Source organism: Artemia franciscana, chromosome 21, assembly GCF_032884065.1.
Source record: "Artemia franciscana chromosome 21, ASM3288406v1, whole genome shotgun sequence".
Classification (NCBI taxonomy): Eukaryota; Metazoa; Arthropoda; class Branchiopoda; order Anostraca; family Artemiidae; genus Artemia; species Artemia franciscana.
This window is the reverse complement of record NC_088883.1, coordinates 4,080,611-4,104,866: the sequence shown is the minus strand read 5'-3', so window position 1 is coordinate 4,104,866 and position 24,256 is coordinate 4,080,611. Positions and strand designations below refer to the sequence as shown.

Genomic DNA, 24,256 nt, shown 5'->3' with positions numbered 1-24,256 from the left:
TTAATTCTAAAAGACTGAGTCGCTTAGAAGCAGTGATTAGATGGGATATGCAGTGAAGAAGTAAAAAAGAAAATTAGTAGATGTAAAAAAGGAGTCGCTTAGATACAGTGATTAGATGGGAGATACAGTGAAGAAGTAAAAAAGAAAATTTTTAGATGTAAAAAAGAAACCGCTTAGATACAGTGATTCGATGGTAGATGCAGAGAAGATGTAAAAAAGAAAAGAAGTCTCTTAGATGCAGTGATTAGATGGGAGATACAGTGAAGAAGTAAAAAAGAAAAATTTTTAGATGTAAAAAAGAAACCGCTTAGATACAGTGATTCGATGGTAGATGCAGAGAAGATGTAAAAAAGAAAAGAAGTCTCTTAGATACAGTGATTAGATGGGAGATACAGTGAAGAAGTAAAAAAGAAAATTTTTAGATGTAAAAAAGAAACCGCTTAGATACAGTGATTCGATGGTAGATGCAGAGAAGATGTAAAAAAGAAAAGAAGTCTCTTAGATGCAGTGATTTGATGGAAGATGCAGTGAAGATATAAAAAAGAAAAGAAGAGGATGTAAAAAAGAAAAGAAGAAGATGTAAAAAAAATGTCGCTTAGATGCAGTGATTAGATGTGAAATGCAGTGAAGATGTAAAAAAGAAGTCGCTTAGATGCAGAGATTAGATGGGAGATGCGTTGAGGATATAAAAAAGAAAAGAAGAGGATGGAAAAAAGAAAAGAAGAAGATGTAAAAAGAAGTCAATTAGATGCAGTGATTAGACGGGAGATGCAGTGAGGATGTAAAAATTAGAATAATCAAGTCGCAGGGTGTGCATTCAAGGTTGAAAAGTTGGGAGAAAAGGGGAGAAAAATAACCGAACTAAGATAAATAGATAGGAATACAGGAAGTAATAGCTGCCAAGTACAGTTTTCAAACGTAGACACCCCAAAGGATGAGAAAGATTTGTTAAGTGTTCTCCAGAGGAACTGTCTAAAGATAGTCTTATGCATACGTTTGACCTAAGCCAAAAGAAAAGAGGGTCGTCACCGAACGGAAAGGGAAGAGGTCGAAAGGAGGGCATTAATAGAAACCCCAACTTCATGAGAGGGGGTAATAGTTGAAGCTTTAAATAGATTGGGGCGGAGGAGGCGTGTGCTCAGTTGTGTTGGTCTCATGCGGCTTGGGACTCTGCGCCTGAGTAGTAGTAAATATCGGTTCCTATAATGGGACAGACTTAGATAATTTAGAAAATAATCAAAAAAAAAATTTTTTAGCTTCCAAAATATCTTAACTTCATTTATTTGGGGTGATCGATTTTTAGCGAACAATTTGAAGAGCATTCGACTCCCAATATAGGGACCAGGGTTTAAAGCAAAGCGTTGTGTTTTTTTAAAGATATATTTCTTTTTGGGTATATAATCTTTCAGCAGAAATTTTGTTATTTTCGCTATGTTTATAAATACAAATCAACAATAGGCAATTTTAGACCTGTAGGTGGATTTAAAATTTTTATAACAGGGAAATAGGTTCTTTTCTCTTGGCAGGTAAGCATTTCCAAAATTATGAGTTTTAGAAAGTATATCCTATGTTATGGTGTCCAATAAAAACAAGAATTGTCAGAAATCCTCTTCCCCAGCAAAAATACCTCCGTGGAAAATAGCCCCCTGGAAAATAAGGCTTTCCATATTTGATAATTTTATTAAAGTTTAGTTTTTTATTTTCCGTAGTGTTGCTCAAGTTTACGCTGTGTAAAACTCGAGACCAAACCAGTTTCTTCGTTAGTTTCTTTCAGCTTAGCGCAAGACAAGACAAAGAAAGCGACAGAATAGATGGGAAACATATAATTTGGCCAATATATGAGCCCACAGAGTTTACTTTGAATATTATTTTACTTTATTTCTGCTCATTTTTGGTGATAAAAATGAGGCTTTTTACTTTTCTTTAATAACTTATGTTTCCCATAACAAATATTATCTGTAAGTAATCAAATAAAAAAAAACAACAAGCTTTTCAACTGAAAGTATGGAGCAGCATCAAACCTTAAAACGAATAGAAATTGTTTTGTATATAAAAGGAGCTGCCTCCTCCTCAAGACCTCGCTCTCCGATTTCTTTTTATAGAACTTTCATATTAATTTTTGCTCGTTTTGAAGTTGAATCTGTTATTTATTGTTATTTTATGTTCGTCTTGGGTTTGGGTTATTGATGGTGATTTGTGGTAGTTTTAAACTTGGAAAATTATTTGAATTTATTTCTACGCATTTTAGGCTTAATAAGGCTTTTACAATAAGTAATTAAATAATAACAAAAATCAGATGAAATTACAGAGAAATAACCGATTGTGTATTATACGCCACTCACTCAAGCATGCGATGTGTAAAACCGGAGGATAGACCGGTTTCTTCGCTACTTTAGAAACAAATTTGGGCTATATCTTTGTAAAATAGGAGGCGGTACATATAGCGGGACTGCACGCAATATGTGTTAGATGCAATTATTCTGCATATTATGAAGCAAGAATTGTTTTCGGACTTTACACAGTCAAAATAATTTACTCCCCCCCCCATATGTGTAAATACACAACACAAACTGTATTTTTCACATCTATTATGTCACTTGTCTTTGTCTCGTCTCGTGTTAAGCTGAAAAAAAACTAACGAAGAAACCAGTTTGTTCTCAAGTTTTACACAGTTTAAACTTAAGCGAGTGGCGTAAAATACACGAAGTACCAAAATGCCTTCCCCCTTCGGAGATTAAAAAAGAAAAACTCAAATAAAATTCTCAAATTTGGAATACCTTATTTTTCAAGGGGAGGGGGGAGATTATTATCTGAGTGTTTACTGGGTGGGGGGTATTTTCCTCGGGGGAGGGGTATTTTCCACTCTGAGGGGGTATTTTACGGAAGTTACTTTTTAGGTGGCGGGTATTTTCCGCAGGGGAGGGCTATTTTCTAGGAGTTTTTATGGGGGGGGGGTATAAACACCAGTCACCAAAATTATCAAATATCCCCTAAAAGTCATGGAATCTAAATGAAAATCATACTTTGTATTTTTTTTTTGCCACAAGAAAGATCATCGATGCGTGTTTATGTTTTTTTATTCAGTTGTGATCGTATCGACCCAGTGGTCCTAGAATGTCACGAGAGGGCTCATTTTAACGGAAATGAAATTTCTAGTGCCCTTTTCAAGTGATCGAAAAATTGGAGGGCAAATAGGCCCCCTCCCACGCAATTTTTTTCCTATAGTCACCGGATCAAAAATTTGAGATAGCGATTTCGTTCACAATATTCGAAAAATCTAATAACTATGTCTCTGAGGACGACTTAATCCCACACAGTCCTTGGAAGAAGGGTTGCAAGTTATGAACTTTGCCAATTGTTTACGTACAGCATTGGTTATTGGGAAGTATACTGACATTTTCAGGGGGATTTTTCTGGTGATGGTGGGTTCGGGCGGAAAGAGTTAGGTGAGAGGACCTTTCCACAGAGGAATTTATAATGGGAGTAGAGAATTTCCGTGAAGAGAGCGCTGGATTTTTTTTAGCGTTATTTAAAAAAACAATTACAAATTAAACAAAAAAACAAGTTTTTCCAGCTGAAAGTAAGGAGCACCATTAAAACTAAAAACGAACAGAAATTATTACGTATATGAGGGGGTTTGTCCCTTCCTCAATACCTCTCTCTTTACGCTAAAATATTTTTATTAATTTTAAAAGAGCTATTTATTCTAATTAAAGGATCTCTGTGATTCAGGGATCATTCTTAATTAGGGGAATTGTAACTAGGGGAATTGTAAAACTAGGGGAATTGTACATTCTTAACTAGGGGAATTGTAAAAAAATTCGAACTGTAGTGTAAGAAGTGAGGTTCTGACGAGGGGGCGAGTCCCCTTTATATCCGTAATGAAAATCCACGAACATAGAAGTTCATTACGCAAGTTAATTTGTAAGTTACGTATATTTATTAGGAGAAATTTTTTTTAAAGTTCTAGAGGTCTTTTTAAGTAACCAAAAAAAATGGAGGAAAACTAGGCCCCCTCCCACTCCCCTTTTTTCTCTCAATCGTCCAATCAAAACTTTGAGAAAGGCATTTAGCCAAAAAAAGAGGAAAATTAATAACCAAATTTCGTTTTAATTATTCATGTACGGTGAGCCAAAATCAAAATCTGCATAAATTCGAAAACGTCCAGGAACTAAATTAAAAAAAAAAGTTTTTTCAAATGAAAACAAGGAACAACATTCAAAGTTAAAGCAAACGGAAATTATTACGTATATGAGGGGGTTCGTCCCCTTCTCAATGCCTTGCTCTTTACGCTAAAGTATTTTTAGTAATTTCAAAAGAGCTATTCATTTTAATTAAATAGCCTTTGAGATTCAGGAGTCATTCTTAAAGAATTGGAACAAAATTTGAACTTTAATTTAAAAAGCGAGGTATTGACGAGGGGGCAAACCCCTCATATACGCAATAAAAATATACGAATATAGAAGTTCGTTACGTGAGTTAATTCGTAAGTTACGTGTATTTTCTTTTTACTAGAACCAGCATCTTTACTTCAGCGAACTTCAACCAGGACTCAGTTAAAAGTCCAGGTTCGAACCTCGAAGTTCGAAGTCATAGTTGAACTTCACTGAAGTAAGGATGCTCACACAACTCAATTAGGATCAAACATAGCGGGGCAGTTTACATTACTGACCTAAGAATAAGGTAAAAGGAATATACCGACGAAATCGAGAACCAGGAAATACTTGGGAAATAGATAATACAGGATATATATTTGCGCACGAGATGGGAGGGGGAGCTGTAGTGAGGTTGCAGTTGAAATGTATTAATAAGAATTATTCTGCATATATTTAAGTAGATTTTTTTTTTAGCCCTTTTGTAGCCTACAACCAAAAATAAGAGAAGCGGGTATCATATTGGAGGGTCCGTAAAGGGCTTATTCGGAAAGAGGATAAAAAAGGCACCGAAGGGAATGTTCACCTTATTAGTAGGTCAGTAATATAAGCTGGTCCTAATTTACCCCTAGAATTTCACAGCTCCTAACTTGAAAATAATCAGTTTTTTATTTTTATTTTTAATGATACAAATTACTAGAGGTATTAAAATGTACTTACCAATTACCAGATCCAACAATGCACACTTTTAGTCCAGTCATATTGGAAAATTGTCCTGAAAAAGAAAATTATTAAATTTGGTATTTTAAACAACAGAGAGAATTATTTTTTCTCTCAGTCTTAGCTAGATCATCCAGAAGAGTTGAGAAATTCTGTCTGCCGCCAAGATGAAAACCTGTTAGCCAAATATTCTCCTATCTCTCTCCTCAATTCGTTGCACAATCTCGAAAAAAAAGTATAATGTAATTAAGACATCAGAATTGCGTAAAGGAGCACTCAGTATGCACTATTGATTGACTGAAGTTAGAAGTGTCGCTATCCATATCAGCCTGGCATCATTGATAATGCCCACATAAATCACTGGTTTCCAGTGGCATAATGTGCTATGGGACGGGAGGGGCAACTGACCCCACGGGATCCAAGTTTGCCACTCTAGACCTCAATTTGCAGCATCCCCCCTGAAATTTAGTTGCCACAAAAATATTTTTAAAATATCGAAGATATTCAGAGATTCAGGTCAGTTTTCCCTGGTATATCTTTGCCTTTATGGTAATATATGGGTAATTTTTCAGTCCCCTTTTTACTTGATTCTAGAAAATTGGTCCTAATTTTGCCCCCCCCCCCAGAATTTATACGAAATTATGCCGCAATTGGTGTCCGTATCGTGTGGGTAGTTTTATTTTTAAAACATATACTGGTTACATGAATGAAATAGTAACCAAATTGATAAACACCAAGAAATACACAGGAGGCAGGGAGGCTCCCCTCGCATCGAGAAGATAAACACCAAAAATCAGCAGCCCCTTGTCATGTAAATATATTTTTGAGTCTTTGCATTTCCTTATTCTCTTACGCATGAACAACAATTTTGCCTGGATATTCCCCATGTCTAATCCTACCCCTGCCCAATTGGTAGCAACTGAAAATACATTGTCTACTGACACAGGATATTCAAGCTAAGGAAACTGTAAGAAATTGTCAGCATCAAATTGACGAGACAAAGTAAACAAAGCTCGTTTAGCTGTGGCTTGGTATGACCCTCGGCTGGAGAGAATTAAACGACGGTTCGGCCTGCAGTTGAGCAACTGAAGAGAAGCACAGCTTACATACCAATATACGGTTATGAAAATTCTTTATTTTATCACATACAGTTATGAAAACTCTTATTTATTTTGGGACACAGTATGCCGTAGCGATCCTAGCGGCTGGATACAGGAAACTGGTATTAGTATCTAATTGGTAACAAGGAACTGGTATCTAAGCGTGTGTGCAACAAAAAAAAATTGCGTTCCTGCCTATGGTGTTGTAGTACGATCTACACATCGGAGCGCGGGCTTGGAGGAGGCATCAAGTTCAGAGCTCTGTACCAAAAGCTTGTCATGGGCAAGATAGGAGTTTTCATAACTGTATTGGTATCTAAGCTCTGAAGAGAAGCTGGACATATGACGGGTTTTGGATAGTAGATTTCGTCTCAACAGTTGTTCCATCTGTTTCAAAAGTATTGTTTACTGAGAAAACAATAGCTAATTTGCATAATTTCACTTAATTTTGGATAGTAACTACGCTAAATGAACTATTTTCTCAAAGCATTGATGTATAAAATTTAAATTTTGATTTCAAGAATTGAATCCGAAGGTAACCTTCAGAGGCGTTTAGGTAGGCGACAAAGGAGAGTAGTGGCCCTGAAGGGGAATATTTTAGGGGCGAAAAAAATAAAAATAAAAGCCCAATACTTATAACCATTTGTAACCTTTAAATTTTATTTTATTTAAATAAAATACAGAGCACATTTGGCAACATTGTGTTAATAAATAAGAATTTTGTTAAAGTGTGGTCTGGATATTTTTGGGGGGAGAGAAGACGCTAATCAAGATCATGGCTGCAGTTACTGCTGCAACCTAGTAGAGAGCAAACCACGGCCCATAGTAACCAAGAGTTGAAAAACGTGTAAAACAACAACAACAACAAAAACAACAGTATCTCATCAGATAAAATCGCCATCAGACACTGAATGAGGAATGGTAGGCTAACTATCTTTTCTGGTTAATCTCCAAAATAAAAGTGCATTGCAAAATTAAATTTTTGGTGATTTAAAAAGAGCCTCAAGCCCCTCGAAACTACTACCAGACCAAAATAATCCAAAAGTCCCTCCCCTAAAGTTGCCCAATTAAAATTCCGAGATAGCCATGTTCAACATAATTCAAAGGTTCTATAACAGGGTTATAGAACCTTACAACTTAGTCATGGCCCTCTTACAGTTTTCTAGGAGTTTATACCCCCAAAAGTTAACCACCATTGCAAAATACCCCCCCCAGAAAATACCCTTCCACGCAAAGGACACCATTGCAAAATACCCCCCTCCCCCGTGAAAAATAAGGCTTTCCAGATTTAATAATTTTATTTGAGCTTTGCTTTTTTTTTATTTTCCGTATGGGGAATGGAGGGAGCCAGATTTCCTGGTATTATTTAAAAACAATCAGAAACTAAATATTTGAAAACAAGTTTTTCAACTGAAAGTAAGGAGCAACATCAAAACTTAAACGAACAGAAATTATTATGAATATGAAAGGAATTGTCCCTTTAACAAGACCTTGCTCTTTACGTTAAAGTTTTGACTTTTTGTCCTAATTCTTTAAGAATGACTCCTGAAACGCAGCGGTCGTTTAATTAGAACAATAAGATTTGTTCTAAAATTCTATAAAAAAAACTTTAACGTAAAGAGCAAGGTCTTGAGAAGGAGGCAACCTCTTTCATATACGTAATAATTTCTGTTCGTTTTAAAGTTTGAGGTTGCTCCTTCCTTTCAGTTGGAATAATTGCTTTTTTTAATTTAATTACTTACAGATAGTATTTGTCAAGGGGAAACATACAGAACAAGGTTTTTAAAGAAAAGTAAAGAGAAAAACATCAAAAACAAGAAGAACAATAGAAAATTCCTTTCATGAGACAGTGGAAATCCAATTTGAATGAATATTTCGGCCCTATGTCCAAGGGCCCATCTTCAGAAAAACATCAAAAGCAAAACAGCAAAAAGAAAAACTTGCGAGAAAAGAAAAAAGTACGACCAATGAAATTTTTTTTTAAACAGTTCCAGCATCCTTACTTCACCGAAATTCAACCAGGACTGATAAATAAAGTGAGATGAAACAAGGAAATTCATTGAAATGAAGAGGAATAATTAAAAACACGTTTTTAGTATCTTCCTTTTTGAAGCTAAGCTCAAAGGTCTATTTGTGACTGGTTCTGTGTTAATATCTACTGTTTTTTTTAAAACATTTTTAGAGATCGTTTTTAAATAAATTTGTGCATAGAGCATTTAGTAAATATTCCCCGAAGTCCCTATTTAAGGGAATATTTTTATCAATCTCAAGTCTGATTTCCATTGCTTCTCGAACTACCTGCTTTATGCCTAGATTATTGCTAATAAGGCGGAATCTTCAAAAAGTATTTTGCGGCAAGGATTTTCAAAAACATGGCTGCTTAAAGCAAAATCAAAAGAATCAAAATCAAAAGCAGTAGCAATATAAGAATTAAGAGCTTTGGTGATATCATATCTATGCTGTTGTAAGCGTTTCTCTAAATTCTGGTGAGTTCTACCTACATAGTATTTGAGACAGTCGCATGGTATTTGATAGACCCTTCTTTGGCGAGTAACTGGGGTTTCATCTTTACCAGAATTTAGGAAATTGGTGATTTTTAAATTATTGGTAAATTATTATTATTATTTAATACAATACAATACAAATACAATTCAAAATGGAATTACAATACACTTATTCCCCGTCGAAAGGCTCCATGGCCAGGGATACAAGGGGGGTAAATACAACATACAGGTTATTTTGTGTGCAGACTTTTTTAAGATTCGTAGTGATTTTTGGGATTTATGGGAGGTAAATTATGTTTGAGGGCTTATCAGGATTCTCACATAGTAAACTACCATTGATAGCATGATTCTACCATTGATCTTTGTCTCTATTTACGTTTCGCTTAAGGGGAGCATTTGACCAATGATTTTCGTCGCTATTTAAAAGTAAAGAGCCTCATTAAACCAAAAATGAGCAGAAATAAAGTCAAATAATCTTCGAAGTAAAAAGTATGGTGTAAAATTGAAAACAAAAAACAAAAACATATAAATATTTGTTCCTATGAAAAAGATTGTCAATAAAAAATGCTGAAATTAATTTAAAAAAATTTCTACAAAATAAGTTTGTCAAAGAATAGTAAAGACAGTCGTTAAGCCAAAAATGAGTAGGAATAAATTCAAATAATTTTTCAAGCGTAAAGCTACCACAAATCACCTTAATGAAAGAATTGAACCAAAAACGAACAGAAATTACAACAAATAACCAATTCAAACTGAAAACAAGTAACAATTAACATGAGCAGGGCTGACAGCCTCCAAACCTCCTCAATACAAGAACACAATTTGCATTTGCTGAAAACAAAACACATTTTAAATGATTTTACTTTTTTTGTCTTCATCAAATAAAGAAGTATTAAGACTATAAGAAATAAATGTAAGAATATGTATATCAAACTGACAACACACGGTTATTTGTTTTTTTTTGTGTGTGTGTTTTTTTGTGAAGTGCAAATTATTTTCTGGTCTTGAGAAGACATGGGTTTGACTGGCATACTCCTTTTAGTTTCTGCTCGTTTTGAGTTTGACAAGGTTATCTTTGCAATTTCGGCTAGTTTTGGGTTTCATTTATTTTTTAATTGTTCTCTGACTTCAAACTGTCCAAATACTTTACCCCCCCCCCCCTTATGTGCAAATATATATCCCGAATTATATATTTCCCATCTATTCTGTCATTTGTCTTTGTCTTGTCTGGTTCTAAGCTGAAAGCAACTAATGAAAAAACCGTTTTTTTATCGACTGTTACTCAGCGTTAACTTGAGTGAGTGGCTTATAATACACAGGTACCAAAATTCCTTCCCCCTACAGAAAAAAAAACGGAACATCACAGTTCTTGCTACTTATTCGCTCCGAAGTGCGAATTAAGGTAAAACTCAAATAAAATTTTCAAATTTGGAAAGCCTTATTTTCCACGGGAGTATTTTCCTGGAGGAGTGTTATTTTCCACGGAGGGTGTTTACTGGCAAAGGTATTTTTGCGGGAGGCTATTTTCCACAAGGGGGAAACACCACGCCAGGGGGGGTAAACACCTGGGGAGGGGTTAAACACCGGTCACCCTCTTAAAGACTGGTCGTTAGTTTAGGCACATTGACCCTCTATAATACCTGCTATTTTATAGTCCTAATACTATTAGGGTGTCTTCACTGCAGATTTGTCTGCAAACTGAGTCCTGTAATGTCCTTTACAAAACCAAAACGAGATATAATCATTGGACTGAGCTCATAGCGCGTATCTGATGACAAATTAAACGAAAAAAATAAGCAAAATCCTAAAATTCTTGATCTTTTTTCAAAAGTGTCCTTAATCAGTTTGGTTTTACTTTACCCAAACTCCTACATTGTTTTCAGTAAAGCGATAGGTTTTTATAATCATATATAGGGAAATATTATCAATTACCCTGATCATGTTACGAAAAACCAAGGAATAATTATCGAAAGCCAGCCATACCTACAAAGTAGTTTTTCCAGTAAGCTAATTGTCTCCAAATACAGATAGCTAAGCCGGTTTCGTCAAATCTTCCAGAGCAAACTTCTCGAGTGTGTTCTGTTTAATACGTAAGTACCACTAGCGGTAAAATTCTAATTTGGCTATTTTTACTATCTTGGAAAGGGGTTAGGTTAGGGAAATGAAACTTTCGGAGATGGGTTTACAGACTAAACTATGTCCTGGAAAGTATTTCAAAGTAACTACCTCTACTCTTTTTCCCTCTAGATGGCCTTGACCTTTGATGACCTGTAAATCTTCGTGTACTTTTGTCTTATAGCCACCACGCTCAAGATCTTGTATAACAAACATGAGACAATAACTGGTTTTCAGAGTCTTTATATAGATAATATTAGCTTCGGCACGTTGGGAAACTACATTGTAGCTATATTTTAATTCAAAATTTAGTTGGTTTTTGGCTATGTTAGTTTAGGCTACGCATTTAATATAATGCGGTCTGGGTGGCCTACCTTCCCTAATTCTTTGTTGTAGTTTTCATAATTTTGTTGATATAGGGGTATATCTTAATAATATTTTGTTTCATTTCATGAGCATTAAACAAACTTCACTTGTCGACAGAACTTGAGTGTGGTGGCTATAAGACACAAATACCAATCTTTGTGTTATAAAAGTGAAACCGTACAAAATAGATCTTCTGCTTAAAATTCCAAATTTATGAGGCTTCAAAGATCTGCGAAAACAACAACATGAACATGCCTTAAGATTATTCTCATATAACAGGAATTGTATTTTCAGAACTAAAACCAGAGAAAATGAAAGTGATAACTGAATATTCACGTAAAACGCTGTTTTGTCTATATTTCAACAGGTATGTCAAGTAGGCGAATTTCTAAGGCTTGGAAATCAGAAGAGGGTTGAATGGAAGCTTGGCAATACCTTCCCGGAGTATGCTCTTGGCCCTGGATTCATTACTAAAGTTTAATTTTGATGACCTAACCCCTTTCCAAGATAGCGAAAAGTAGCTGAACTAGAATTTTACCCAACTGGCCTCGCTAACCAGCTGGCAAATATTACCTCTTCTTTTTATTTTTATCACATACTGCTACTAACAACTCACTGCAGTACCGAGCCGCCTGAGGTCAACACAGCTGCGCACGCTCCTTCTCCATCAGAATCTGTTCAAAGCAGCCACACTCTTTACACCTTCCCAGGAAGCTCCCATTTCCATTAAATTTTTGGTAAAAATTATATTTAATTGACTAGAACTATCTAGTTCTAGTCAATTGACTTCTTGCTATCTCGGAAAGGGTTAAGGTTAGGAGAATGAAACTTTCAGGGATGGGTCTACAGGCTAAAGTATGTCCCGGGAAGGTATTTTAAATTACCAACCTCCACGCCTCCCTCTAGAGGGCCCTGAGATTTGCCTACATGACACGTACGTGACATGACCTATTGAAATTTCGACAAAACAACATTTTACTTAATTTTCAGTTACTAGTTGCTTTTTCTCTACCTTTAGTTCTGAAAATGCAATTTCTGTTATTTGAGCAGAATTTTGAGCCATATCAATGTTTTTTTTTTCAAAATTTAGGAAATGTATTTGCATATCTTTAAAACCTTATAAAATGGAATTGAGCACAGTTATGAAGCTAAAAACAATTTTGTTGTACTTCAATTAAGCAGAAGATATATTTTGCAAGGTTTCAAAATAATAAAAAAGGTTTTATATTTTGAAAGTTTCATTTTCCTAACCTAAACCTTTCTGAGATATCAAGAAGTCAATTAACTAGAATTTTAAAAAAATTTTCCTTACGATATTCTCCCACACTAATAGGGGACGACCTGCTTTTGGCTTGGCCGAAAAGGTCAATCTTTGGCAAACTGAATTAAACAAGAGCTAAGAGCTCATACGACACTTGAGGCCGGGAGGGCCAAAAGCTCATATGGCATAAGCTGTAGTAAAATTCTAAGAATCAATAGAGTGATTTAAAAGGAAAATCAGAGGCTTAATGCCGGTCGGGATTTAAAATAAGAGCTCTGAGGCAAGAGGTCCTTCTAAATATCAACATTAATTAAGATCCGATCACTCACTGGTAAGTTAAAAATATTTCATTTTTTTTCTAATTTTTCCTCTTCGTTCTGCCCCTAGATGGTAGAATCAAGTCAATTTGTACAGGTCCCTGACACGCCAACCAATTTTCATCGTCCTAGCACGTCCAGAAGCACCGAACTCGTCAAAGCACTGGACACCCCCCTAACTCCTCCAAAGAGAGCGGTTCTAGTCCGGTTACGTCAATCACATATCTACTACATTTGCTTATTCTACCCACCAAGTTTCATCCCGAACTCTCCACTCCAGGCATTTTCCAAGATTTCGAGTTTCCCCTCTAACTCCTCCCAATGTCACCAGATCTGTTCGGGATTTAAAATAAGAGCTCCAATTAACACCCCAATTCCCCCAAAGAGAGCAGATTCAGTCCGGTTATGTTAGTCACATATCTATGACTTGTGCTTATTCTTCCCACCAAGTTTCATCCTGATCTCTCCACTCTAAGCATTTTTCAAGATTTCCGGTTCCCCTCCTCCCCCCAATGACACAGGATCCAGTCAAGATTTAAAATAAGAGATCTGAGTTACGAGGTGATTCTATATATGGAATTTCATTACGATCCGATCACTCCTTCGTAAGTTAAAAATACCTCATTTTTTCTAATTTTCGGAATTAACCCTGCCCCCAACTCCCCCAAAGAGAGCAGATTTGTTTCGATTATGTCAATCACATATCTAGGACTTGTGCTTATTTTTCCCACCAAGTTTCATCCTCATCCTTCCACTCCAAGCGTTTTCCAAGATTTTAGGTTCCCCCCTCCAAATTCCCCCACTGTCTCCGGATCAAATCGGGGTTTAAAATAAGAGCTCTCAGACACAAAATCCTTCTAAATATCAAATTTCATTAAGATTCGATCTCCCGTTCGTAAGTTAAAAATACCTCATTTTTTCTAATTTTTTCGAATTAACTGTCCCCTCACTCCCGCCTCCCAGATAGTCGATTCGAAGAAATGACTATTTCTAATTTAATCTGGAATGGTCTCTGATACGCCTGCCAATTTTCATCGCCCTAGCTTATCTGGAAGTGCCTAAACTAGCAAAACCGGGACAGACAGACCAACAGAATTTGTGATTACTATATGTCACTTGGTAAATACCAAGTGCCATAAAAACCCAGGACTTGGCGGCTCCATCAAAGGAAACATAAAAAAAAAACAGACCAATTAGATACAACTAGAAAAGATAACGAAGAACAGATTCGGATATATTGTACTACCTTGACATTTAGTGTGTTTTCAAAAATTGTCTCATTATCTTGTTTTGTTTTGTATGATGGAGAGGCAGTGCGGTCTTCGTCATTATTTAATGCAAGACAAATCACGAGCTTATGAACAACGAAAAAATATATTATTTAGAAAAAGATAACATAAATATTTAAGCCAAAACCTCCATTCAGGCATCCTAAATTTCCCTAGAACTGAAAGCCAAAACTCACCAAAAATCCCACAAATCTCCGTTCACAAATGGCGTTTTCTTGCAAACTAAGAACCACGCCCGGCTAGACAAGCGAAAATAAAGATTTCGCAACAATTTATCTTTTGGCATACAACCAATAGAAATGACCTAGGATCAGCAACCTGTTTTCTGCCGTAAAACCCAGCTTGAGGAATTTACATCTCCTTCCTTGTAGACCCAATCAATTCTCTGAGATCTTTTCGGTTACCTGAATGCCATAAATACTAATTTTGCCTAATTAGTGCCGTCAACAAGATAGAAGAATCTCAAAGCAACGGGTAAATTATCATAGTTAACACCATACTAATAACTTTGTAAAGAGCAATGTGTCTCCTAGGAAGCTTTTACCCAATGATTGTCACATATGATGACTACTTGTACAAAGTTATGTGAGGACTCATTCGATAACATATCCTAGACCGTGTTCCAGGTGCGACAAAAAGTTAATGACATTAAATAACAATTAATTTTTTTCGTTCGAAGAATGAGCGAATTAACAGCTGGGACGATCGAAAATTAAATTAGTATTAAATTTTGCATTTAATTCTAAGGAATACGGTTAACTAGCGTATTTAGTGAATTATCTTCTGTACAATCATCATCAAATTGGGAAAAACGGAGGCAAATGACAGAATTTATGAGAATTAATTAGTATTAATGCATTAGCACTCATATTTTTCATATTTTACTCATCACTCATTTAAATTATCCACGCTTTAATAATCATTATATTAGCGAATTAGATAATAAACCGTTCCAGGCTTGCTGTTAATTTGTATTAAATTTGAAGTAAATAAGTATTAAATTGAAATTTTCACAAGGAACGTACTTCAGAATTCTGGTTTCATTCTGGGGACCAAAACCCATTGAAAGAAAACGTCTACTGTCCCTTGGCATTAGATAAAAGTAAGTTAGGAATTTTAATCAGAACAGCTAAAATATATACAAAATGGGCATACAAACTAAATAAATAACCCATCAAGAAATTCAAATTCATGAATACGTTTAATACCGTTGGCTTAGTAAAGAGCGATGTGTCTCCCTACATCCCCTCGACCTCATAAAATGTAAGGCATGGTTGTAGAAACACAAGGGAGCAGAATTAATCAAGCATCCCCCTTAACCCGTCGTAAAATCAGACCAAAACGAAAAGATAGTTGTTTTGATACAAACGGTTGAAACGACAAAAACCTCCCTCAAGGGGGGAGGGATGATAATTGCAGCACCGGCGGTAATGACCAACATAATCATTAAACTGTCCATCGCTGTATAACCAAGAGATTTTATAGATATACGACACTTTAATAGAACTACAACCACTTTAAGCCTTGTTAAAATCAGAATAATACAAGGATTTTCAATCTGCATTATTGCTGTTACCAGAGTAAGGCCTTTGGGCCCATGGCCTCTCCCAGAACTTGCAAGTCTTCTTTTTAGCAATGGTATTACTTAGGGAAGGGTCCAAAATTATTCAGGTGAAAGTACATTTGCCAAATTTAAACAAATTAGGTACAGATTTTCACAAATAGGGTATTTATTATGGAGCCAATGGTTGAAGAGAGCTCTGAGAGGGTCATTCAATAGTTAAATTAAATTTACACTACCCCTTTTAATGACCAACACCATTCAAAGTAAACGTGACAGTCTTCCATCGCCCTCTGTGCCCCTCCCCCGGCACTCTTTGTCCCAAAATTTTAAGAGTTATTTTAATTAGGATGGTCAATAAGTTCAAAAAAGGGCCTTCAGAGATTGAAAAACCACAAAATTGCCCCCCCCCCAGGTTTCGAAAATATATTTCGCCCTCTTCTATATTTTTATGAATTGACGCTTTTGTTTCTTGTTGACTCAGGATACCAAGATTTTGTTTTGTCCCTTGAATTTGAAAACGCCCATTTTTGGTAATTTCGTTGAAAATGTTTATTTCTTTAGTGTTTCCACACACAAAAAAAAGTCAAATTACCCCCTATATTTAGAGAAATATATTTTCATCTCTCTTGATGTTTTCATTTAAGAAGTTGAAAAAAACCCACAAATTTGCCCTTAAATTTTCTAGAATAGATACCCTTAATTACGATCAACTTGCAAAACTTCAAATATCCCCAAAAGTTGCTGGGAATTTTCGAAAAATTTTCAACCAACTCTTTCCTTGTCACAGCTCAGGCAATATCCATTGATCTGCAATTATTCCCATAGTATAAAATCCTTTTCAAAATTTCTACCAAGTCCTTCTATTACTTCTTTTGTAGCTGAAAATCACCCTCTTGTGGTTTCTTAATTATCTTTATGTTTTTCCGTCGCAGTTAGTTTTTTTTTCTTAGAAGCCACGATAGCTTGTGTACCTCATATCGAGGCAAGCAAGCAGTATCACAAAATCGTGTACACCCATGATAGACATTCTGCACCTCCTGACTTCTAATAAATTTCACACTTTTGGCTACATTAAATTTGAATTTTTGGCAGTAACACTAAAGCCTCTCTTAGTTGACAGCGGAATCACAAATTTATTAAGTTAAGTTAATAAATCAGGAAAGACTTGGAAAGACAAGGGATTAAAAGTATTAAGTTCAATGAAGTTGAACTTACTGAAGCTACTGAACAATGAAGTTATCCTTTCTTTTTTCTAGGAGTCAATACTGTTGAAAACTTTTTACTTCATTACTTTAACTTCACTACTGAAGTTGTCCCTTCTTTTTTTAGGAACTACAACCACTTTTTAGGAACTACTGAACCATTGTTCAGCTCTTGTGTACTGTTCTGTTTGATTTTTCCAAATGAATAGCCTATTTGATGGTTGAGCATATTTGTCTGATAAATTAACTATCAATTGGGCTGCTTCAAAATCATCATATAAACGATTTTGCTTTGATTCTCACCAAAACAACTGTAAAAGTATTACCCCCAGAGCTACAACAGATGAAGCGTGAGTGAATTCAGTACCTTAAAACATGAAAACTACTTTTGAAACACATTGAACAACTCTTGAGACTAAGTCTGCTATACCTAAACCCATCATAGGTCCAGCCTCTGCTTCAGTTGCTCCACTGGAAGCCAAACCATTGTTTAGATCTCTCAAGTTTCTCAGTTGAGGGTCATACTAAACCAAAGCTAAACAATCAACCATAAACTTTATCCCATGGCATAAATGCTGGCTAAGTCTTACAGTTTCCCTAACTTAAATATCCCATGTCAGCAGACGAGGTATTTTCAGTTGCCACCACGTTGATGGGGACAGTGTTAGGCCTGGGAACCTACAGGCAAAATATACATTTATGCATAATAGAGTAAGGAAATGCAAAGACGCAAAAAATATATTCACAGAGCATGGGGCTGCTATCCATGACAAAAACAGCATGACAGCATAGCAATACTTTAATAAAGTGTTTGTTCTTTTGAATGCTAGTCAATGTTTGAGGCAGAGAAAAGTAGAGGTCATGGAAAATGAACTAGGAGTTTTTTTCTAACCCAATAAAATTCCTTATTCAACACCCTGTTTTGCCTGTCAGGAAGGCGGATAGTTAGACTATAAACTTAAATATGCTGGATGACCTTTGTCTTGTAATTCTTGAAGAGATACACAATATCCACAAGCTAACAGGAATGCCAGAGCTCCTTACAATCAAGGATTCTCCCTGACGTTATGATTTTCAGCACAAAGATATCGTCTCTCTCAGCCAGTGCAAAATTTTCTGCTGGTTTCTCATTCCTTAGGCTTGGTTATGCAAAGGCACTACGTCAATGGTTTAGGAAGGCTGGTCTGCCTTGAAAAACATATTTCCCCCTTTGACCATCATGGTGGGCTTGACCACTTCAAGTTCAGTCTTCTACTATTCCTTTTTCTCCTCATATTTAGCACTTTGACTCTATTAAAGTTACACTAAGTAACAATTTAATGAGCAAAGTAATAAAAAATACAACTAGTTGCAATAATCGAACAATGGTATTCATTGAAGTTCAATAAATAAAATCTAATATCCATTCTTGGGTTGTATAGTTCCAAATTCATTTGGGCTGTTCAAATTACATAATATTACAACAATTGTGTTTTAATAGACAAAGCTAACCTAATAGCAATAAAAAAAACATATAAAAAAATGCATGTTATTTCTATCCATTTTTGATCTAATTTTTTGAAGAAGGCAATGAAGTGTTGCAGCTGGGCTAGAACATTTTTTAAGACTGCCCTTTTTTTGAAATTTTATTAGAAAATTCTACTCCAATCAGCCAAGAAGACAAAATTTATATTTTATGATATATCTATCTGAGTATCCCAAACTGAAAAAAATTAAATGGTTTTCTAAGAAATCTGGTGTCAGCTGTTAATTTTTTCTTGTTAATTCAAATCTATTATTCAAGTTCTACAAGTGACATCATGACTGCCAATTTAATTCTAAATAATTTGGCCACAAAAAATACAAATATTTATAATGAACAAGTAGGAGTGGTTCTATTTGGTATTGGTGGGCCTTAATAGCTGACCAGTTGATTAATTCAAGCTGTAATGTATATATAGTCTAACTGAGATTTTAATACTTAGCTATTTTTACAGCTTCATTGTATCTATAATTAGTATCTTGTTAGCCAACTACTTCCCTAACTCCTCAGTATGTATAGCATTATATACCTGACTATTTTAATCTTAGTTTGTATATGGTACTAATTAAAAATTACTCTTTTTCAGAAGGAATGCTAAAAATTCTGAGAACAACTTGAAAAGACTCTAGAAACTCTTTTTTTATATCATTCCTAAAAACACTTCACTTTCCTTTATTTTTATCCCTAAAGTACAAATATATAATCAATATTAAATATTCTCCATACACTTTCTATTTCTTGATTTTGTCAATGCAGCTTCTTTGTTGTTAAATTCATCTTTTTAGAAGGAGTGAAATATAGAAAAATGCATGGAAACATAGCAACATAATTTAGCTGGAATGAAACTGAATGCATCACTTGGCACTTTTTTATTGTTTATTTTTATTCAATGATTGCTTCTGGGGGAATTATATTTTAATCCCATAAAGGGCTGAAATGGGTACAAACAGCCTATAGTAACCAAAAGCTTAAGAATGTGCTTCTAGGAAAAATTGGCCACTGAAAAAAATGCCATTTGTAGCTGACTCAGGAATTTTAAACAGTATTTTCATTAGTTTTAATAGAAATATGTTATTATGAAAAATATTTGCAGAAATTTTAAAAGAGAACCTGAAACCCATTAAAATGATGTCAGTTTTGTTGTGAGGTCATTTTTGAAGGGTTTCAGACTCTTTAAAAAGTGAGCTATTTTTTTTTCAAAATAAGTTAGGATTATGAAGAATATCAAAAATAATCATTACTATTCCTTTACCAGCTACAAAGAGGAATTTTTTCTCATTAGACAGTTTTTTAGAAGCATGTTTTTAAACTTTTGGTTAGCATGGAATGTTTCACCTTTTGGGGCCCTAGTAAGGGCTCAAAATGTGTTCCTCCAAGAGCAATTACTGAATTACAAAAGAGTGTAAAAATGCATCACAAGAAGTGTTGACTTTCATCCTAGCTAAATAATGTTGCAAAATGTATAATTACCATAAAGTGAAGTGCCTTTAGGAATGACCAAAGTAAGTATTTGTAGAATTTTTTAAAAGTTGTTTTTGGAATTTTTGTGTTTCTTTCTGCAGAGGAATGAATTCTGCATTGTCACCACATATTTAACTGGGATCTTAATAGCAAACTATTGTTTTGATAGCTGACTTGGCTAGCTGGCAATTTTAAACTTGATTGTATACTTATAAAAGTGAAGTGAATTATACTTAAAGTGAAGTGCTTTTAGGAATGACCAAAGTAAGTATTTGTAGAATTTTTTTAATTTCTTTTTGAAATTTTAGTGTTTCTTTCTGCAGAGGAATGAATTTTGCATTGGCACCACATACTTAGCAAACTACTATTTTGATAGCTGACTTGGCTAGCTGGCAATTTTAAACTTCAGTGTATACTTATAGGGATCTTAATAGTCAATTAGTTAGCTGATTCCACAGCAAACATAAAACTCTTTTGATAGCTGACTTGGCTAGCTGGCAATTTTAAACTTGAGTGTACACTTAATAGTATAGTCAGGGATCTTAATAGTCAATATAGTTAATAATAGTCTATAGTCTATAATTAATAGTCTATAGTTAGGGATCTTAATAGTCAATTAGTTAGCTGATTCCACAGCAAACATAAAACTCTTTTGATAGCTGACTTGGCTAGCTGGCAATTTTAAACTTGAGTGTACACTTAATAGTATAGTCAGGGATCTTAATAGTCAATATAGTTAATAATAGTCTATAGTCTATAATTAATAGTCTTAGTTAGGGATCTTAATAGTCAATTAGTTAGCTGATTCCACAGCAAACATAAAACTCTTTTGATAGCTGACTTGACTAGTTGGCAATTTTAAACTTGAGTGTACACTTAATAGTATAGTCAGGGATCTTAATAGTCAATATAGTTAATAATAGTCTATAGTCTATAATTAATAGTCTATAGTTAGGGATCTTAATAGTCAATTAGTTAGCTGATTCCACAGCAAACATAAAACTCTTTTGATAGCTGACTTGACTAGTTGGCAATTTTAAACTTCAGTGTCACCTATATATAACTGAGATCTTAAAAGCCAACTATTCAGCAAATTGTACAATATAAAAGAACTCTAGTATCACATATTTAAATGGGATCTTGATAACCAGCCAGTCAGCTAATTCCAGGGTGAATGTATAGCTCTTTGGAGTGCTGACTAGGCTACTTGGCAATTTTAAGCTCCAGAGTACACAACTGGACCCTTAATAGACAACTACTTAGCTAATTCTAAAATGGATAGGGAAGCAAAGGTAATGGAAAAACATAGAATCAAATAGGGAAGTGAAAATCTCCTACAGCTGGATTATGATGCTGATTTAAGCATCCTATATGAAAATGTTAGCAAAATGAATGAATTTTTAGAGGTTTTGCAAGTTCAGAGTACTAAAATATGTTTAAAGATTATAGTTAAGAAGACTAAGTTGGTAAGGCTAGTAATAAATGAAGATAAAAGGTGATGCTGGGTAATGTAAATACTGATCAAGTGGAAAGCTTCATGGACCTAGATAGTATTATTGGTAATGGTGGTCTCCAAACCAAGATTAGAATATTGTAAGCTACAGTGATGATATTGATTAAGTATGGTTCTTAAATGTGTGCACTCTGTATGGAGGAGGATTTGCTGGATGTTTTTGAGAGAAATTGCCAACAAATTGTTTTGGGTACCCAAGTGACTGACAGTATCTCAAACAGTAAGCTTTGCAAAAAATGTGCTTTCTCACTTTGTAGAGCTATAATGAGAAAAAGGTTGAGATGGATAGGATACATTCTTAGGATGAAGGATAACAGATTGCCAAAGATTCTCCTTGTTGGGCCAAACAAAAGCAGGTTGTTCCCAAGAGATGCAGTAGGAAGTTGTAAGATAAGATTTAAAGGAAATTTGAACTACTTGAGAGGGTGTAAAGAGGAAGGCTTTGAATGGAACAGATGCATATGTAACAGGATTGGCTTCAGGAGGATTAGTGCTCTAATAAGTTGTTAGTAGTATTAGTACTAATAGTATATCTCCCTTGATGATTTGGGTGCAAGAACAGGTGCAAAAATTAATGTCAAGAAGGTCAAGTCACTAAGACTAAGAATAAGTGAAGGTTTAAGAGATGATGTTGAGTAACATGATGATTAATCAAGTGGACAACTCCACTAGCATAGGTAGTATTATTAGTAGACTAAAGATGGTGTGTACAATAAAGATTTAAAAAGTAGAATAGCCAAAGCCCATGGTGTTATTTCACAGTTCAAAAAAAGTTTGGAAGAATAGGAAAATAAGTCTGTGAATCAAGGAAGCTACAGTGACAACACTGGAAAGTATGGTATTGAAGCACAAGTATCCCAAAAAATTTAAGAGGAGTTACTAGATGTTTTCCTGAAAAATTGTCTACAGGTTGTTTTAAGTAGCCTACCAGGTGTGACTGTAGACCAAATAGTAGGCTGTAGCCTATAAAAAAATGGTTCAAGCCTACTTTCTGGAATTATACTGACAAAGGATGAGATGGTTAGGATTCATTCTATAGATGGGATATTGCCTTGTTGGCCAACTGTCTAAGACCAAATGAAAAGATTTACAGGAAATGGGAACTTCTTGAAAGGATGTTAAGGGCTTTGAATAAATTGGGATGAGTGACAAGCTTGCATAGCTATATTGGCCTCAGGTGGCTTGATGCTGCAGTGAACTGTAAGCAGTGGTGGCATCAAACTCTTTTGGCTACTGACTAGGCTGGTCAGTAATTTTAAACTTCAGTGTACCATACAACTTAGATCTATATGCCAACTAGTTAGAAAACTTACACATTTTGTGTATACAAAATCATTTAAAGTAGCCTAGGCTACCTGCTGCTTAGTTGACCAGGCCTATAAAATTTTTATTCCAAAAACATCACAGCCCATCTCTTGCAAAGTCACTAAGATTTCCCTAAGCCGTAAGACATTATCGTTCCCCAGTATGTTACAATAGCCTATACTGTTCTTACCCATCATCAAGCATATTCTTGAATTATACAATGATTTTTGAAAACACTTACTTTGCGCGTTTCTGGTTTTTAAATTAATCTCAGTTTACAAATATTAATAGACAGCGCTGTAGTCTTTATTCGCGTACCAGAAAAAATAACAATAAAAAATCTTAGAAACATGTATAGACATTTAATATGTAACTATAACCGTTAGTAGAAAAGACAACTGTCCTTTGAGTAGAAAGAAAAGATATCAAAATAAGAAAATTTAAAAATTGAAATTTTGGTAAAAACAAAGACTATGGTTGCACTTGCCCTGCTGGGTTCATTTTTTGGCGGCGTTCATCCATAATTTGGTTCGCTTTCCCTATTTTCAGTGAAAAATATCTTTTTTTGAATATTTTTGTTGAAAGCATTGAAAAAGCGACTAAATTGCAACCATAAATTCTGGAAAAAATATTTTCATCCCCTTTCCCCCACTTTATATGTCTGTACATTGGCCCTCTTTGTACTATTTGTAATAGGGTTAGATGGATTCTCGGGCTACCCAGACCCCAAACCAAATTTTTAGATACATGCCTAAGCACATTTCTAAGTGCATGAATCCAATCTTTTGCATATATCTTTTTACTGATACTTAACATGCATATACTTAGAAGTCTTTTTTGCTTAGTTTTTGTAACTTGTGTAGCAAATAAATTTATGTTTAAAACTTTTTAAAGTCACTCGGAAATTAGAACTTCTCAAGTTCTCTGATTATAACATACAGACACTGTTCTTGGAATACGGAGCGGTTGATCTAAAAGAGAATTAAACGATAAAACAACGTGCTTTTTTGTTCAGTATCCTAATTTGATTTAACTTATTCGTTGCTAATAAGACAAGGGTACTTGTGTATTATTTGTTAAAAGTCCAAGAAGTGAAGTTTGATCAATCATAATGAAATATACAAAATATGATGAAAATGCAATACTTTAGCATCAAAATTTTGAAAACTTCAACAAAGAATTATGGCAGGGGGGCCACACAGAATATATTTTAATAAATACCTAACCTAACCCAATCAAAATAGTTACTCTATTTATTTAATATTTAACAAAAATATACCTGCCACGAAGATTTCATCCAAGCTCCAGTTAATTTTTTCGGATACTTACAAGCAAAAACAGTTTATTGTCTTAACTGTAGACTCATATTCTCGATTGTGTACCGAATAACGCACCAGTACCAAGACAAATAATACAGGGACCAAGCAGTAAATACTCCATCTGCTCTTGTGCATGACCGATTGATCACTTGGCAGTGAACTGCTATCCTAAAACCATAAATATCCTATTACGTAAAAGTCAGAATCCTAGAGATCTACTGGCATTTGGCATAATCAGTTTGTTCTGTTGTTTATGCGAGGCCTCGATGAGGGAGGCGATTCTTCTATATTTGAAAATTTGCTTAAAAAACAGGCTAGTGAAAAA

At 34.8% G+C, this 24,256-nt stretch overlaps 1 protein-coding gene across 3 annotated transcripts in view; it reads right to left on the bottom strand.

The window, feature by feature from the left end:
* Nucleotides 1–22,878, bottom strand: part of LOC136040886 (glycerol-3-phosphate dehydrogenase [NAD(+)], cytoplasmic-like) — a 63,342-nt gene extending 40,464 nt beyond the window's left edge. The window contains exons 1-2 of one of the 3 annotated variants that reach the window (XM_065725294.1): nucleotides 22,854–22,878; nucleotides 5,094–5,148 (exon numbers count right to left, since the gene is read on the bottom strand). In XM_065725294.1, coding sequence (XP_065581366.1) covers nucleotides 5,094–5,134 — 41 coding nt within the window. In that variant the 5' untranslated portion in view covers nucleotides 5,135–5,148; nucleotides 22,854–22,878. Of the gene's footprint in view, nucleotides 1–5,093; nucleotides 5,149–14,221; nucleotides 14,285–22,802; nucleotides 22,822–22,853 lie in introns of those variants that run through there. The other 2 variants (XM_065725292.1, XM_065725293.1) reach the window with 2 other exon arrangements.
* Nucleotides 22,879–24,256: the final 1,378 nt, after the last annotated feature.